General features: G+C 44.6%; 1 protein-coding gene across 1 annotated transcript in view; it reads right to left on the bottom strand.

Moving 5' to 3' along the window:
- Positions 1 to 16685, bottom strand: part of LOC124760798 — a 138455-nt gene extending 121770 nt beyond the window's left edge. The window contains exon 1 of the mRNA XM_047249108.1: positions 13238 to 16685. Within this exon, the coding sequence (XP_047105064.1) occupies positions 13238 to 16685 (3448 nt within the window). The remainder of the gene's footprint in view (positions 1 to 13237) is intronic.
- Between the last annotated feature and the right edge of the window lie 336 nt (positions 16686 to 17021).

The raw sequence follows: 17021 nt of genomic DNA, 5'->3' as shown, positions 1-17021 counted from the left end.
ATTTGAAGTTGGTATAACGAACAATGTACAGGTTTTGTAATTAATAGAATTCATGCATCTCAGAAAAGATGAGCAGTATGTGTAATTTTTCTGATTAAGTGAAGCTTTTAAACACCAGTAACCTTTCACTGAGATCAAACAGTCTATAACAAAACCAGAAATGCACATTCGTATGCAAAATCGATTTTACTAAGTATTGTAATTGTCGTTTGTTGCAGCTGTATACATTATGGTTATAAATTGGAGACATACACTGCAAAAACGTATGTCATGTTTTTATTCTGTAATGCACTGTTTAAAGGAATAAAGTAGATTGGAAGTACAGTTTTTCATCACTTTTGCTGTGAATTCCAACATACATATACGCTCGCCTACACGTGACTGAAAAACAACAAAAAATGACACATATTACATCAGGAAGACTTTGTTTCCTGATGCACGTGCTATTGATGTTTGTAGTTACAAATTCATGAGATCCAAACATAAACTGGGAAAATGTTATTTAAAAATTTGTGAATATGTACCGATGTACTCCTTAAACACGGCGTTTCTATCACCCTCGGGAGATAAGCTGCGTATTGCTTTCTGTCTCGGGTTCTTCGGCCGACGTTCATCTAATGATTTTCCTGACGTTTCGCCAGCACGAGTGGCTGGCATTGTCAAAGCTTCACCCTTCTTTGCCGGTGGTGAACTGGAGCCGAGCTCGCGGCCGCAGACTATATGTACCTGGCGCGCCAACGTCCGAGGGCTTCTCCGCGGTCATTTCCGGTGCGGTTCTCCTCTTGCTACCTGCGACGGTCGTTCGCTACAGTACGGGAAGCCAGGATCCGTTTACCTTAAGGCTTTCTTCTTTCTTGTTCAAACTGTTCGCGTGTTTTTGTATTTCTACAGCTTCTCTGAACAAGCGCGTGTGATAGTGCTTCTCTACAGCCAGAACTTCCGTGTCGGCGAATTTTATTACGTGGTCGGTCTCATTCAGTGCGTGCTCTGCCACGGCCGATTTCTCCACCTGCCCCAACCTGCAATGTCGCTTATGCTCTTTGATCCTGGTGTTAATGGATCGTCCAGTCATTCCGACATAAACTTTTCCGTATGTGCATGGTATACGGTATATTCCCGACATTGCAAGTGGGTCTCTTTTCTCCTTCGCCGATCTAAGACACTCTTTGATCTTCCTTGTCGGTTTGAAAATCGTCTTTACGCCATGTTTGCGCAATATACGGCCGATTCTGTCCGTCACTCTGGGAATGTATGGCAGGAAGGCCGTACCCGACATTTCTTTTTCTAGTTCCTTACTTCGCCGAGTGTTTGGCTCTGTTACACTTCTAATATAATTTGTGGAGTACCCATTGCTCCTCAGGACAGTTTCCAGGTGTTGCATTTCTCGTTTGAGGTGTTGCGGCTCACATATTCGTCCTGCTCTCGTTACGAGCGTACTAATCATGCCTCTTTTCTGGCTCGGGTGGTGGTTTGACAGTTTGTGCAGGTATCGGTCCGTGTGTGTCGGTTTCTGATACACGCTGTGTCCTAGGTTTTCGCCGTCCCTTGTGACCAGCACATCTAGAAATGGCAGTTTCTTGTCCTTTTCTACTTCCATGGTAAATGTTATGTTGGCATGGAGGCTGTTCAAGTGTCTTAGGAAGTCACCGAGCTGTTCTTCACCATGGCTCCACACCACGAAAGTATCATCGACGTACCTGTACCACACCTTAGGTTTGCAAGTCACCGAGTCCAGTGCCTGTGCTTCGAATTGTTCCATGAAGAAGTTGGTCACCACTGGACTGAGAGGACTACCCATGGAAACGCCTTCCAGCTGTTCGTAGAAATCGCCATTCCACGTGAAATAGCTCGTGGTGAGACATGCATGGAAGAGCTTTCTGATGTCTTGCATGGCAGTGGAGGGTGAAGCTTTGACAATGCCAGCCACTCGCGTTGGCGAAACGTCAGAAAAATCATTAGATGAACGGCGGCCGAAGAACCCGAGACAGAAGCCAATAGGCAGTTTGTCAACAAGAGGCCACGAAAGCCTTAACAATTTTGTACCGTCGGGAGAAATAATGCGCTATGAGCTGTGAGCTATTGTTAGGCGTCTATCACATATTACCTATTTCTTTTGTCTCGTATATTGCGTCAGTAACATTCCCACCACTCAAGACAAACATAATCCACTACTTTGACATTACAAAATCTTAAACTTGGCAGCGAAACTGCAACTGTGTAAATCTGAAGCGGTTCACTCCTTCAAAATATTACCGTCTCCCCTAGCAAGATGTTTATATGAATTTCAAGTTCTTCTAATAAATCCAATGTCCAGCCTTTTATTTCCTTACGTAAACTACAGTTTCTTCTAATTTCCTCGGAAAATGGTCTGAAATAAGTAAATGATCAGCAAATGAAGAATTACGCACATTTCCCTCTTTCTCACCCAACAGATGCTCCTTATATATGGCTTTAATTGAAATTTGTAAACCTCTTGCTACGGGAGATGAAAACATTTTGAACGATCAGTTGCAACTGGCGATTAAGCACTTCCAGGATGGCTTTAAACCGCTGCTCACACTCATATAATAAGTATATACGATCTTCCCCAATGTCGGTGAACATGGCGTTTTCCTCAGAATATATTTTTTTCTTTTGTTGAGCCCCTGACATTCCATATCACTGGCTTTCATTTTTCGTCGCCTTATCAACACATGTTCATACAGTTGATATTCAAAAAATGGTATTGGTACAGTTAAACAGAAAATTCTCTTTTTTTTATTTTTTGATGTAACTTTATGTTGTGACGTAACTTTTATGTTGAGATGTAACTTTATCCTTTTATTATGCCTTCCACCTTTTTGGTAACGGAAGTAAGCTTTATATCTGCTATCTTCTGCACACTAAAGCTACGTGCAATGTCACTGTGCCACATAAATGTATTACAGATTTTATATTTAATGTATACCATAAAATTATTGCATTTGTTAGTGGCCTTCTATAAGGAACTTTCATATTGCCTTAATGTAAAATTATGTTACTTAACACAAGCAAGACGCAGTGCTTACGCGCATGTATATAGCGCCCACTGCTTTCCCATTTTTCTTATCGCTTAAGCTTCCATAATGAGGTTGTTTTAGCTTATATTTGCTCTTCTTTCCCCATGCCTTTGTAACAGTGATCTCTTATAAACAGAACTCTACCTTCTGCATGCTGAATTTCTGTACAATATTACGCTGTCAGGAAATGCATTAATAATTTTATACGTAACGTATACCTGTAAATCTACTATTTTTAATAACTTTGTAGAGGAAATGTCATACTTATTTTATTATATAATGCTGTTGTCCAACACAACCAAGACGCAGTTCTTATGCGCCTATATTTATCGCCCTCTGCAGCACAAATTTTCCTGGTCGCTTGAGCCTGTATATCTGTAGCAGTTGGCTTTAATCTCTACCATAAGGTACATGCAAATATTTTTTCCTATGACGCCTATTATAATTTTATGTTGACCAGAGCCTCTACCTCCGGGCATTTACTAATGAATATTCATTCTGAAGTACTACGTACGTAATCTGGCGCTATCTAAAGCCATGGCTTGCAGTATTTCTTATTTTATCAATTTTGTATATGACAAGAGCCGATCGGCTTCATCTAATCTATTGTGCCATCATGTGATGTACTAAGTGATTAGGTTTAACTCACAAATATTTTTCTATTAATATTTTATTACGTTTGTAAAAATAATTTTGTATTCATTTTTAGGGCACTACTTCCGAAGAAGATATTTTTACAGATATCGAAACCATGGGCAAGGGCTAATAAACCTTTATTTGCAACTGGCTGGTTGATTTTTCAACCGCTTCACTTCAACATTGGTAGCATCCTTTTGCCCTGTCAGTTTTTTTCCGTAGGAATACGTCGCATTTATCAAGATTGATTTCCACGTTGCACAAGAATGACAATACGCAGATACAAATCTTCGGGGTTTTCAGATCACACCATGTAAACCTCGTGAAAACATCACAACTGCTCCAGCACTCTGCAGCAATCTTTACAGTTTATCTCAACACTCGCAATCTGTTTCGAGGGATAAACTAGACTGCCTCCCACATTTGTGAAACTTGAGTTTTTATAAATGAAAATTGATTTAGTTTTTATTTCTCGTAACGCTATGCCTAGAGTATGTCTACAAAGTAGATACTTTAGATATTATCTTACATGCATGATAATCTTCAGCCTAGTCTGCATACCTTCAAATAACAGTGGGACTAAAGCGTTGCACTCGTATGATACACTACATAGCCCGAAAATCTGTTTTCTGTGATTTCACCAAGTAACATAAGACAAATAACACTATAATTCGTTCAGGTGGAAATTATTTCCTACGGTATCCATAAATCGTGAACATTCCTATCTTCGTTATTAGGTAAGCGTTCCTATATTCATCATTATGTAAATAACGCCGCAGAAACGTTTCTTGGATGAATACGTTGCGAGCACGCAAAAGCTTTCTTTGTCACTTCTACTTTACGCTTCTAACTAAGCGGTATGAGAATTCACTACTTGCTATCCTTTCGTGACGCTAACCCTACTTGCATTTGGAACTGCTACCTTTACTCCGACTCAAAGCAGCATTTATAGTTTTCTTGTGTAGACAAGTAGAACCACAGTCCAGCGAATGCTGACCGAACATCGGAAAAAAGAGAACTTTAAGAAAAGGAGACCATTTTTATACATTTTCGCTATTTAATACCACTTAATCACTCTCAAAAAATGATGTTTTCTGTTTTTTCTTTGTATAACTCTTCATCCACGAAGTATGTCAGGCATTCGCCGAAGAGATCTCCGAAATTCAGTTACTCAGTGAAATCAAGAGAAATATTTTCTTTAAGGATTAGTCAGCGTGTTAGCGCAGTAGGTGGTGGCCAAACCAACGTTTTTAGTCGCCACTGCCGAAGGAGAAAACGAATAAAACCGAAGGATGCCCAACGTGTGGTTATAAGGACAGTATCCGAGTTTATGTGTTTCGACGATTAAAAAACTGTAAGGTTCTTCCCGCTGCACTCAGTGGCGCTGTCCCCTTAATCACGCGTCCCCGCGCTGAAACAGCGCCGCCTGTCGCCTCTGAGCTCGTTGTGCAGGCGGGCCCCGTGACGCACTTGCGTTCTTTGCAGACCGTAAAAATCAAATACCAACTTGTGAATTAATAAAGTCATTTCCCACACCATACCTCATGAAATTTCAAGTAACTTATAAGAGTTTCGGTACTGCACCCGAAATAATTTCCGAGTTGTTCAAAATTACTTAAAACCAAAATTTTTTACAAGTCACATTTACATTTTTGTGAAAAAGTCAGAAAAGGACTTTAGCTAAATACTTTGCTGCTAAACAGTTAATTTAAACAGTATTTTGATCATAGGAATACATTTTACATCATGGTTTCATTTTCGAACAGTAATTATTGTTGGCTCTGAGCACTATGGGACTTAACATCTATGGTCATCAGTCCCCTAGAATTTAGACCTACTTAAACCTAACTAACCTAAGGACAGCACACAACACCCAGCCATCACGAGACAGAGAAAATCCCTGACCCCGCCGGGAATCGAGCCCGGGAACCTGGGCGTGGGAAGCGAGAACGCTACCGCACGACCACGAGATGCGGGCTCCAGTAATTATTGTACTTAGTTGTTTTGTCAATTAATCATATCATTTCATTTGGTATGTTGTCGGAATGAGTGGGGCGGGGGAAATAAGTGTGTATGCTACAAATTTTAATGATGACTTAGTGTGTGAATCTCATTGTGTAACTCACTACACCTACTATTTTTCGTATGGTCGCTGTTGAGCGTTCGTAAACCTCAATCACACACACACACGTTGAGAATTGTCCCGCGAGATACATGTATGGCATAAAATCCTTATTGTAAAGTAGCCACTTTAGATATTCTGGAAACAAACTCTTTATTTTTGTTCTTAAGACTAATTTTTAAGATTGTTTGCTTTTTGGAAAGTATTTTCATATACGGTTAAATTAAATTCGGAGTTGGTCAAGGAGGGATATTGCCGTGTTGTCAGAGAAAAGCTGTGAAGCTTAATGGCTACAGTCTGTTCCAACCAATTAGAGCAGCGAGCGATTGCGCGTCCTGAAAGAGGGAGAGATTTACGCGCGATCGACGCTAGGAGTCAGGGCTCAGTCAGGGCTCGGCTTTACTATCTTGAGTATGTGGTGCCTGGCACTGTAGTATTTACGTGAAATCTAATTGGCTTTTTGCTGAAAAGCTGATTAGTTTAGAAACTGATGAAATCCGTTGTAAACGACGTTTCCGGAAATTTTGGGATTTTTGGTGTAAATTGTGACTTTCTCCCGATGGGCTAAAATTCAGCGTGACACATTATCCAGTCGTATCTCATAAACTTCAGATTGCCGAACAGTCGTGAGCAGACTAAACAAATAAACATCGTGTGGACTTCAAAACTGTTTATTTACTATAGGATGTCAAATTAAACACCTTTGAGGCGATATTTTAAACATAGCTGCACAACAGCAACGGTTCTCTAATTTGTCTTATAATTCATTCTTGGCTTTTAAGTTTCATACTTTTCTAATGTAAGCTATGATATTCATTGTCCTTAGGTTACCTTCTGTAGAAGACAAATTTATATTTGTCGAAACCTAGGTAAAGAATTTCTTTATCCGTTGCAACTGGTCGGCTCTTTATAATTTTATTACCTTTGAGACGTCTAGTTTCCAAACTTATTTTATTTAGCTACCAGTTTCGGTGATTTACGACGCCATCTTAAGGTCCCTGACCGACGTGTAGGAAGATTCCACCTCGGTTATGATCAAAACAGGGACCAGCAATACTGGTAATAGTAGATTTCTGCTACTTCTAGCAATCGCTGTTTTGATCAGAACCAAGGTGGAATCTCCCTACAGGTCGGTCAGGGGCCTGAAGATGGCGTAGTGAATCGCCGAAACTGGTAGCCAAATAAAATAAGTTTGGAAACTAGACGGCTGACAGGTGTTTAATTTGACATCTTGTATCGAACAGCCGAGCCCCGCAACCACCTCTGAAAAGATGATCACACAGAGACTGTTTATTTATTGGTTAAAGTTGTGATCCGTTGGATGAGAGGTCGCGAGTTCATTCCTTACACTGGCTACTGGTGAGAAATGGGCTGTGCGAATGAACGGAATAGTACAAATTTTGATCAGTAGCTGCGTTGACTTGGTAGCAGCTACAGTGGCAATACAACACCGTCATTTTAGTCGAAAACCTATTTTTTAGTAGCTTTCTGTCTGTGGCTACATATACTGGTGTGCAAAACTTAAGGACTAAAGTAAGTTTCGAATGATGTGTCGCTACCAACTAGCACAGATCGATGAAACGTGGAACATACATAGAACTGCTATAGTATAGTACCGAAGGTAACCGAAAGAAATATGCAATGCGACAAACAGAAACGACACTTTTATTCCATGACAATAACTGCACTGATGCCACTGCGATTTGCAATAGTCGCCTAGATATTACGAAAGGCGAGGCATGGTTCTTAATAGGGTGTGTGATCACCATGGAAGGCAATGTACGCTCCCATGCTGATAACAAGGTTGGTAATAAGTTCTTGTGGCAGGCCGTTCCATCCCTCCAGCACCACGGTTGGCAACCGGTAAATGGTCGTTGTGCGGCTGCAATACGTCTTCCCAATGGCTCGATAGGATTTAGGTCGCGGAAGACCAGTTCATTCGCCGAATATTTTCTCGTTCCAAGAGTTCCTCTACCTGCACTGTTCAATGCAGTTGCGGAACGTCATCTACAAAAACGAAAGCAGAGCCAAATACTGCCCTGAAAAGACGCACAAGGGAAGGAGGACAGTGTTATAACAAAGACGACGGGTGAGTCTAAAGTTTACGAAGATTTGGAGGTCAGTACGCCCACGCAACATATTGCCCCCACCCCCTTAATATAACAACTGGACCACGAAACCGACCTCATATGGTGAGAGGTGAGATCAAGTAACGCACCGAGGAACATTGTCGAACATGATCGTTTAGCTGGTCCAAGTGTTATTCCCTAAGGAGGCCTAATGTTACACGGGTGTACTGACTTACAAATCTTTGAACATGAGACACTCAACGTTACTGTGACATGCGCGTCTTTTAAGGGGTACATTAGACCCTGACCTCATTTTACTGGATGACAAGAGGCGACCGCATCGAAGTGTGCATGTGGAGGACCTCTTGGTATGAGAGGATATTCGGCGAATGGACTTGCCTGCCCGTTGGCCCGACTTAGATCCTATCGAGCACGTGTGGGATGCACCGGGGAATCGTATTGCGTCACGTCCAATTGCTCCAGCGACCATGCAGGAGTTGTCAAGCACGCTGGCGGAGGAATGGACGCCGTACCGTAAGAACTCCAGTATGGGATCAAGTTGCTGAGCATGCATTACCGTGCGCAATTATCACACACACCTTATTGAGAACCATGTCCTGCCTTTTATAATGTCCAGGGGACCACAACGAATCGCTGTGACTTGGGCGTATTTACTGTCTTTAAATAAAAGTGTCATTTTTGTCAGTCGGTTTGCTTATTTCACCAAGTTATCTTCTGTACTATACTGCAGGAGTTCCTTCTATGTATTATCCAAGTTTCATCAAGCTATGTTACATGGCAGTGGCACATCACGCGAAAGTTACTTTCTTCCTTTTGCCCAGAAGGATTCGTCTTCAAGTCTCTACGTCAGCTGGCATTTACCACCAATCCACAATGTCAGATTATCAGTGCTGATAGTCTGTTGTCTGTTGTTTATATAAATAAGAATAGCAGTTATGATGAACAAATTTGCTTCAGCCTCTCGGCATTCATAACTGAACGTGAAATGCACAAAACTAGTCTGAGAGAAGAGGCGGAAACATTTCTTTGCTATGAGATAAATCGAGACTCGTTGCAAAAGCGGTATGTGCGGCAAGATTAACAAAATTGTCTCAGAGTGATGGCTGCAGACTGCAGGCTCACGTGGTCACGGCACACATGATAATCTAATGCATCTTCCCGTGTCGCGACCGACTGGCTGTCGCGATTTAAACTCTGCGCTTCTGACGCCAGGGTAATGAAAGTCAGAACATGCTAAGATGGCGGCAGACTTATGGGTTAGACTTCACAAACGATCAACGTCAAACGGACGAGACAAGAGACCGTGTAAGTATGGGCGGGAACAGTGTCTGCGCTAGGTTTATTGCTTATATCGAGTGCCTCCCCTACTGATCTCTCCCATAGATTCCTTGCGGTGGTACGGGATGGCTTCCAAGTCCTTACGTTGGTGTTCCATTACGGCCCGAACATGAGGGCGCCGAGACAAAAACGTGTTCATTTGCAACAGCATGGTCACGAAACAAATTTGAACCGAACGGCTTTTCTTTTCTTTTAACGGTGCACGCCATACGTTGCAGGGATCAAAAATGTATTCTGACCATGACATCCGATGGTCCTATACTTTCGCAAAACATCGGTGGGTCTAGAATCTCTAGCAAAATTGATTTAACGGGGAAAACTAGTGTATTTAAATGAGTTGAAAATCTTGCACCCTGTTGATATGTAAAATGTAAATGTCTTGCGGCTAGGGCCTCCCGTCGGGTAGACCGTTCATTGGGTGCAAGTCTTCCGCTTTGAGGTTACTTTGGTGACTTGAGCGTCGATGGGGATGAAATGATGATGATTAGGACAACACAACACCCAGTCCCTGAGAGGAGAAGAATCTCCGACCCAGTCGGGAATCGAACCCGGACCCTTAGAATTGACAGTCTGCCGCGCTGACCACTTTTTTTTTCTTTTTCGTTCTTGGTCGTTGTGTTTGCTCGTTTCGGACGTCACAGGACATCCGTTTAACTTCGTTTGTTGATCCTTCTACTCAGTTTTTTATTTCAGAGGCCAACCAGCTCTCCGACCAAACACGCTGAGCTACCGTGCCGGCAAAACCACTCAGCTAGCAGGGGCGGACTGTTGATACGTGTAATGCAGCTAGTTTTCAGCAGCTTTTCTCAGCTGGGATACATTCGATATTAGCAGAAAGATGAAAGAAGAAGCGGCGCCGTAGGAGACTGTAGGGCTGTTTCATACTAAACCAGTGAAATAAATATTATTAAGCTGCCCAATGTGGAACCTTAACTCAAGCTATCACTATTAGTACTTGCAATCGCCGACTACATCTTAAATTCCTTGATAATGTGAGGGTCGGATACATTCTACCAGTATTGTAGGATTGTTATGAAATCTTCGGAAATTATGAAACAAGCAACAGCTTCGCCCTGATAAGCCATTTCGACGAGTTTCCTACTTGTCAAAGCCAGATGCCAATGAGTAACCAGCATGAGACTTGTCGAAAATCGGATTCGGACGGAGCTGTTTCTCGGTTAATTACTTGGGAAGCTTTCGGCAGTGAAATCTGCACCAGTACCCCGAAAGCCACCTTACAATATGCATCGGAAGGTACTTCTGCTTTAAGTGTCGTGTCCACCACAGAATGGTGAATGGGAAAAACGATGTTTCATAAACCTCAACACTACCTCTAATTTGCCTGATTTTCTTGTCGTTCTAATTTGGCGAGACATATGTGAGAGAAAGTAGCGTGTTACTTTGTTGAACGTACAGCGTAGAAAATTCAACTATGGACCACTTCATGGTGCACAATACCTCTCTTGTAGTGTCTCCACGTGAGTTTGTCGTGTATCTCCGTAACAATCTCGCGTGTACTGATGATCTTGTGACCAACCGATACGCACTTCGTTCGATCTTATCTATCTCTCCTATTAACCATGCTTAGTAAAGGTCCCAGACTGGTGAGAAACGCTCCAGAATGGGTTTAAATTTTTAAGGAATTTCTTTCATGGCAGACTTACATATTTTCAAGATGCTTCCATTTAACTTCCGCCTTCATCTGCTTTTCCTACAGTTACTTGTATATGGTTCCACTTTAGGTCACTCTGGATGTGTTTTTCTAGGTTTATCGCCAATTGTCCAAGAACAGCATGGTCTGTGAATAGCCTTAAAGAGCCTCGAACGTCACCTGGTAGATCATTAATATTATGATATTATAAAAATGGATGCGTGTATATATGTGTATGTACGCGTGTATGTTCCACATCCCCTATTAAACCACCGGACCGATTTCAAGCAAACTTGGTACATGTATAACCTACTGTCTGCAAATCATCGCTTTAGGGGTAACAACATGTATCTATCAAAGGGGTCGGGGGGGGGGGGGGGGATAAAAATCAGGCTCGACCACGACGCGCGGATACCCGTACTTTGTTCATCTAGTATTTGAGCATGAGATTACTTAAAGAACTGTAACAATCTTTACACATAATTTCAAACATTTGCGAAATTTTTTCTCACTGACCACCCCCCACAAAATGATGAACGGAGAAAGATTTTTCGCTGACTACACTTCCGCTGTTTACGCAATAAAACTGCCGCATGAAGCATAACGCTTTAATTTATTACTTCTTTACTTCTAACTCTGTCCACAACACATTTCGCAGGCAGCAGCCACATATACAACTCCATGTACCTGCAAAATTATATCATTGTACAGTACATAGATCAGGTGATACCCTGTCACAAATATTGAGCTGCGTGAAAATGAAACTGTGGGGCGAAATTCGCCAGAGATATGTGTGAAATATGTGTACAAATACATGTGAAATGTGTTAAATATATCTGACAAGTGGGTACAAGGGCAAAATCACGGGAAAAAGCTCATCGTAAGCTTCTGAAACGATTCCAGCCAAATTTTGTACATATGTTAGCTGCAATGTGAAAAGAAATACTGTGGGGGTGAGAAGCACCAGCCGCCTGAATGAAATTTTCTCTCTGCAGTGGAGTATGCCTTGATATGAAACTTCCTGGCAGATTAAAACTGTGTGCCCGACCGAGACTCGAACTCGTGACCTTTGCCTACTGGCAGAATTGAAGCTGTGATGAGGGGTCGCGAGTCGTGCTTGGGTAGCTCAGTCGGTAGGGCATTTGCCTTCGCGAATGGCAAATGTCCCGAGTTCAAGTCTCGGTCCGGACTCAGTTTAATCTCCCAGGAAGTATAACGAGCCGCCTATTGGAATAGCCGTAATAACGTATAGCGAGAAGGAGGGGAGGAGGAGTTGAACAGACAGCGAGGAGAAGAAAGAGGTGGCCAGAGATAGGGGGAAAAGGAGGTGGACAGACACAGGAGAGGAGGGAGTGGACAGAGATTGGGGAGACGGACACAGACAGGAGGATGAAGAGGTAGGTAGAGAGATGCGGAAGGAAGAGATGAATAGAGGGGGAGAAGTAAATGGGCAGAGAAAGGAAAGAGCAGGAGATGAACAGGGAGAGGAGGATTGACAGGGGGAGAGGAGGGGATGGACTGAGGTGGGAGGAGCAGATTGGCAGAAAGAGGGAGGAGAAGATTGACAGAGAGAAGGGCTGGAGATGGACATAGATTGAGGATTGAGGAGTTGGAGAGGGGTGGGATGAGGGAGATGGACGGAAAGGACTGAAGGAGATGGACAAAGAGAAGAGAGAGGGACTAATAGAAGACTAGAATAAATACATACCCAGTCAACACACGTGACTCAGCTAGTATGTTATAAACAGTGACGGCTCTTTCATACTCTCCATAGGATACTCCTGAAATTACTTTTCCATCTGTCGATCTCTTCCGTTAAAAACAAAATGTTAGGGTCTGCCTGCTGGATATTCCAGATCTGGCTGGCTCTGAGCACTATGCGACTTAACTTCTGAGGTCATCAGTCGCCTAGAACTTAGAACTAATTAAACCTAACTAACCTAAGGACATCACACACATCCATGCCCGAGGCAAGATTCGAACCTGCGACCGCAGCGGTCGCTCGGCTCCAGACTGTAGCGCCTAGAACCGCACGGCCACTCCTGCCGGCAATTCCAGATCTAGTCATATATTCAGTATCAGGTAAAATCGCATTTTGTTCGCTCTACGACAGTACGAAACTGTATCGAATGCCTTCCGAAACGCAAGGAACACCGCACCGACCTGGACGCCCTTGTCTACGGCGCTCTGGATTTCATGAACGAACAGAGCGGGTTGTGTTTCGCAAGTCTGGCGATAAATTACATATCATTGTGAATTGTTTTGTACATAGAAATCTACTGAAACAGGATGTGATCCTGAGAACATAAGGAATGTCGTGACATTGCAGAAAAACAAACGTAGAACGTGGCGTTGGACTCACCGACTGGGAAGTCTTGCGGCTGCAGCCACGATATGAAGGTGGAGAGGTAGCCGAAGAGGAAGATGCCATCGGAGAGGCCCAGCTTGGCAGCGTGGAAGTCCTCCCCGGGCGGCACGCTGGGGAAGTGCAGCTGCGGCTCGTCGAGGCGGTCCCTCTCCCTGTCCCTCCCCCTCTCCTCCTCGGCGTCCCTGCGGCCGCCGTCGCGCTGCCGCAGCCTGTCTGCCAGCACCAGCAGCCGCTCCGAGTCCTCGCCGTCTTCCAGCAGCTGCGGCTGCTGTTGCACAGCCTCCTCGACCCTGCCACTGGACTCTGGCATTACCCACTTCTCCGCCACGGCCTCAGCCGAGCTGTCACCAGTCTGCGCCCTCGGCTCAGACTCCGGTGGGTCACCGCTGTGAGTGTCATCTTCCGAAGGATGGCTCTGTATGGCCTCAGCAACTGGGCTGCCTATTTGTGGTTCACCTTCGCCAGCAGCAGTACCTTTGTCATTGGCGACCACAGGCTTATCAGCTCCAGACACAGAGCTGCGCTCCCTTGCACCCTCATTTATCACCGGGAGGTGAGCTCCCTTTGGCTCCTCACTACGCTCTGTCGCCACAGGTGAAAAAACTTCTTCCTGTTCTCCTTTCATCGTTCCTGATTCCTCTGTTGCAACAGATTCTATTAATGACTTCCCGCCCTCGTCGCAGTTCTCTTTCTCTTGAAGTGACACAAGCCTCTGTGGTACTGGTTCACCTTTTGTTATTTTCTGATTAGACACACCAGCTGCTACAGTAACAACTGATTCACTGGAATTAATTCCTGTATCTGGTATGTGAAGCGCGTCATTCAACACTGATTCCTCGTTCTTCTCCTCGCCAGATTCTTTTTGCTTTTCGTCAGTAGACTGCTCACTTCTGGAATCTGTTCCACTATCTATAACTTCCGTCTTCACGCTCTGCATTCTTTCCGAAAGCGCTGCTGTACTTTTAGTATCGTCTTCCTTTAGTTTTTTTACTTCATCCGATTCACTACTTACCGATTCTATTTCTTGCGACTGGTTCTCTGCGTTGGTGTTGGTTATCGGATCAGTGACTAAAGGAGGAACCTCGTCTCTCATATTCTCCTCTCTTATTTCCGTCTTCACTTCCGGGGCTGTCTCCCGTTTTATCCTCAGCGTCGTTTCTCCTCTACTTGGACACGAGACAGGAGCATGTTCTTCAGGGGGAACATCTGCAGAATTTTCTCTTACATCTGTTGACTTATCTCGGGAGCTATTAGTCTGTTCCGCTTGAGCCTGCTTAACCTGGAAATCAGACTCAGTGTTTTCTGATGTGGAAAACGACGCGGATTTCAAGCCCGACTCGTAAGACGATGGAGCGATCGGAACTTCTGGAGAGTCCTCAAGTTTCTTGCTCTTATCGATTTCAGTAGTATTCACGCGATTACCAGCAGAAATGACACTCCTGTTTGATGTTTCCGAAGAAATATTCTTTGACTCTGTAAACGTAGAATCTGGCAGCTTCGTTGACTGCCCCTCCACACTCGCTTCCCTGCTTACTTCATTTTGGCTGGTATTCGCCGTCGATGACAGTTTCCACGTTTTCGACCCAGAACCTCTAAAAAGATTCCCGTCTACTATAATGGTCGTGGAAGCTGTCTTGTAGCTGTCATCTACTGTTGCCGACCTGTTGCTGAAAGTAACTTTCTTGACTGTTGCATTCTTTACTGTCTCGTTGAGGTGCATTTCACCGAAATGATGAGTGTCCAATTTAGAATCTTCAGAAACATCTGAAACACTGAATGTACTATGATCACCTATTTCTCTTCTTACTCTTTGTTTTTCGATCTGCATATTAGCATCCTGGTTTAACTGGGATGTATCATTGCTCTTTAATTTCACAAGAGTATGCTGCGTCTTTCTAATCGTAGGAGCTGTTACTTTATCATTCGCTGCCTGATGTTCTCCAAAGTCGACGTTTGAAAATTTTGAACTTGGATCTTTAACCTTTTCTCTATATACGCCAGATGAAATTTTATTCGGCCCAACTACAGTTTTACTCTTCGCTTCTGAAACATGTTTTCCTTCAGTGCTTCCCGTACTTTTTCGAGTTTTGCCTTGAAGATTTTCTTGCTGATGTGAGTCCTGACTTTCGACAGGATGTGTTTTCTGAGCTTTTCTAGCACCATGGCTTTCCTCTGAAGAACGAAATCGCTTTATTACTTCTTTCTGTCCATTACCGTGAGACTGTGATTGCGTTGATTTCTTTGGCATCGCGTCTTCAGAAGAGCTGGACCCACCGTTATTCGCAGGCTTCTGAGATTTGACACTTTGATACTTGTTAACCGTATTAGCGTTCACTTTACTGTCACTGCTGGCTGGAGGAGCTTTCTGTGAATGGTGCTTCTGTACGCCAGGTTTTTGAATATGTTTGACATTTTCCACGTGTCGATCTTGTTTCTCTGTGACATGTTTATTCTGCTTATGTGCTTCCTCTATTACGTTAGGTGCGGGAGGTAAATCGTGTGCAGTCTTCGTGGTCGATGTGGATGGTTTGCTAGTTCCCTCCTTTCCACCAGCAGGTACAGAACTCACCGACTTCCGCACTGCTTTTCGTTCACCTTCTGAAGCCGATTTTTGGGATCTGCCTAAATCCTCGCGAGGAGACTCTGTCTGTAGGCGTTTGCTTTGTCCCGCACCGATACCGCTTTTTCCCGAAGGAACAGCAGCTGCTCGGTCAGGAACGTCGGACACAACTTCTCTTTTCCTTCGCGATTTGGATCCGGACGGTACAACAGTTGGCTGCCGTTCTGTTTTACTAGCCACGTTCCTTTGTTCCACAACCACTTTTACCTGGTTCTCAGACGATCCTTCGGGCATTTTCTCCGTAACGTTGCTCTGCTGCAGAACAGATGGTTGTGCTACACTGGCAGGTATAACAAGTGTTGGAGAGTTATCTGCAGAAGTTTTCGGCAGACCTGCAGCCGCTACTGGTGACTCCTGTCCAGAGCTGTCCTCCCCATGATGGTGCTTCAAAATGTCCTTTGAAATGCCCGACTGAGCTTCAGGCTTGCCATTATTCGTCGGCTCTGAGGTCACTGCTTGCCCTCTATTAACAATGGAGGACGGATCCGTTCGCTCTTTCGTTGCTGTGGCTACGGGTGTCCTCTGTCGCGCTGTGTCACTTTCACGACGCTCCTCAGTGTCATCCCTGGAAACAGCCGGCTGAGCCGCGCCTCGGGCTTCGCCACCGCTGCCGGCCGGCTCGGGCAGCCCCTGGCGGTCGCCGCTGCCGGCCGCGGGCAGCAGCCGCGACAGCACGGGCTCGTCGCCGGGCCCGGGCTCCGGCTCGCAGCTGCCCAGGTGGTCGTCGCACTGCAGGAAGGACGCGCCCGCCGCCGCCAGGAACAGCACAGCCGCCGCCGCCAGCAGAGGCAGCGGCAGCGCACCGCCTCGAGCTCTCGCCATGTCGCCAGCCGCACTGAGCCCGCTGCAGGCCCGCACTGCTTACTCCGCGCCGCCGCACTTGGCGCGCTTCGCCCTCTCTGCCCACAAGACCCACAAGTGCTCCGCGGCCCACCGCGCCTACCGCTCGCCTACCTAAATCTCGTGTTTATTCCCTGCTCCAAAACGACCACTGACGAAAGCTTTTCTCAAAGAATCATCTCGCATTTAGGAAAATCCACACGTAAGAAATACAGCTTGCCCTACCCGTTTACTGCGCAGTGCCGATGGTACTGTTACCGACGACTGTGCCGCTAAAGCGGAGTTATTGAACGCAGTTTTCCAACATTCCTTCACCAG

The sequence above is a fragment of the Schistocerca piceifrons genome, chromosome 1, assembly GCF_021461385.2.
Source record: "Schistocerca piceifrons isolate TAMUIC-IGC-003096 chromosome 1, iqSchPice1.1, whole genome shotgun sequence".
In the NCBI taxonomy this organism is placed as follows: Eukaryota; Metazoa; Arthropoda; class Insecta; order Orthoptera; family Acrididae; genus Schistocerca; species Schistocerca piceifrons.
The sequence above is the reverse complement of the archived record's forward strand: the minus strand, read 5'-3'. Positions and strand labels throughout refer to the sequence as shown.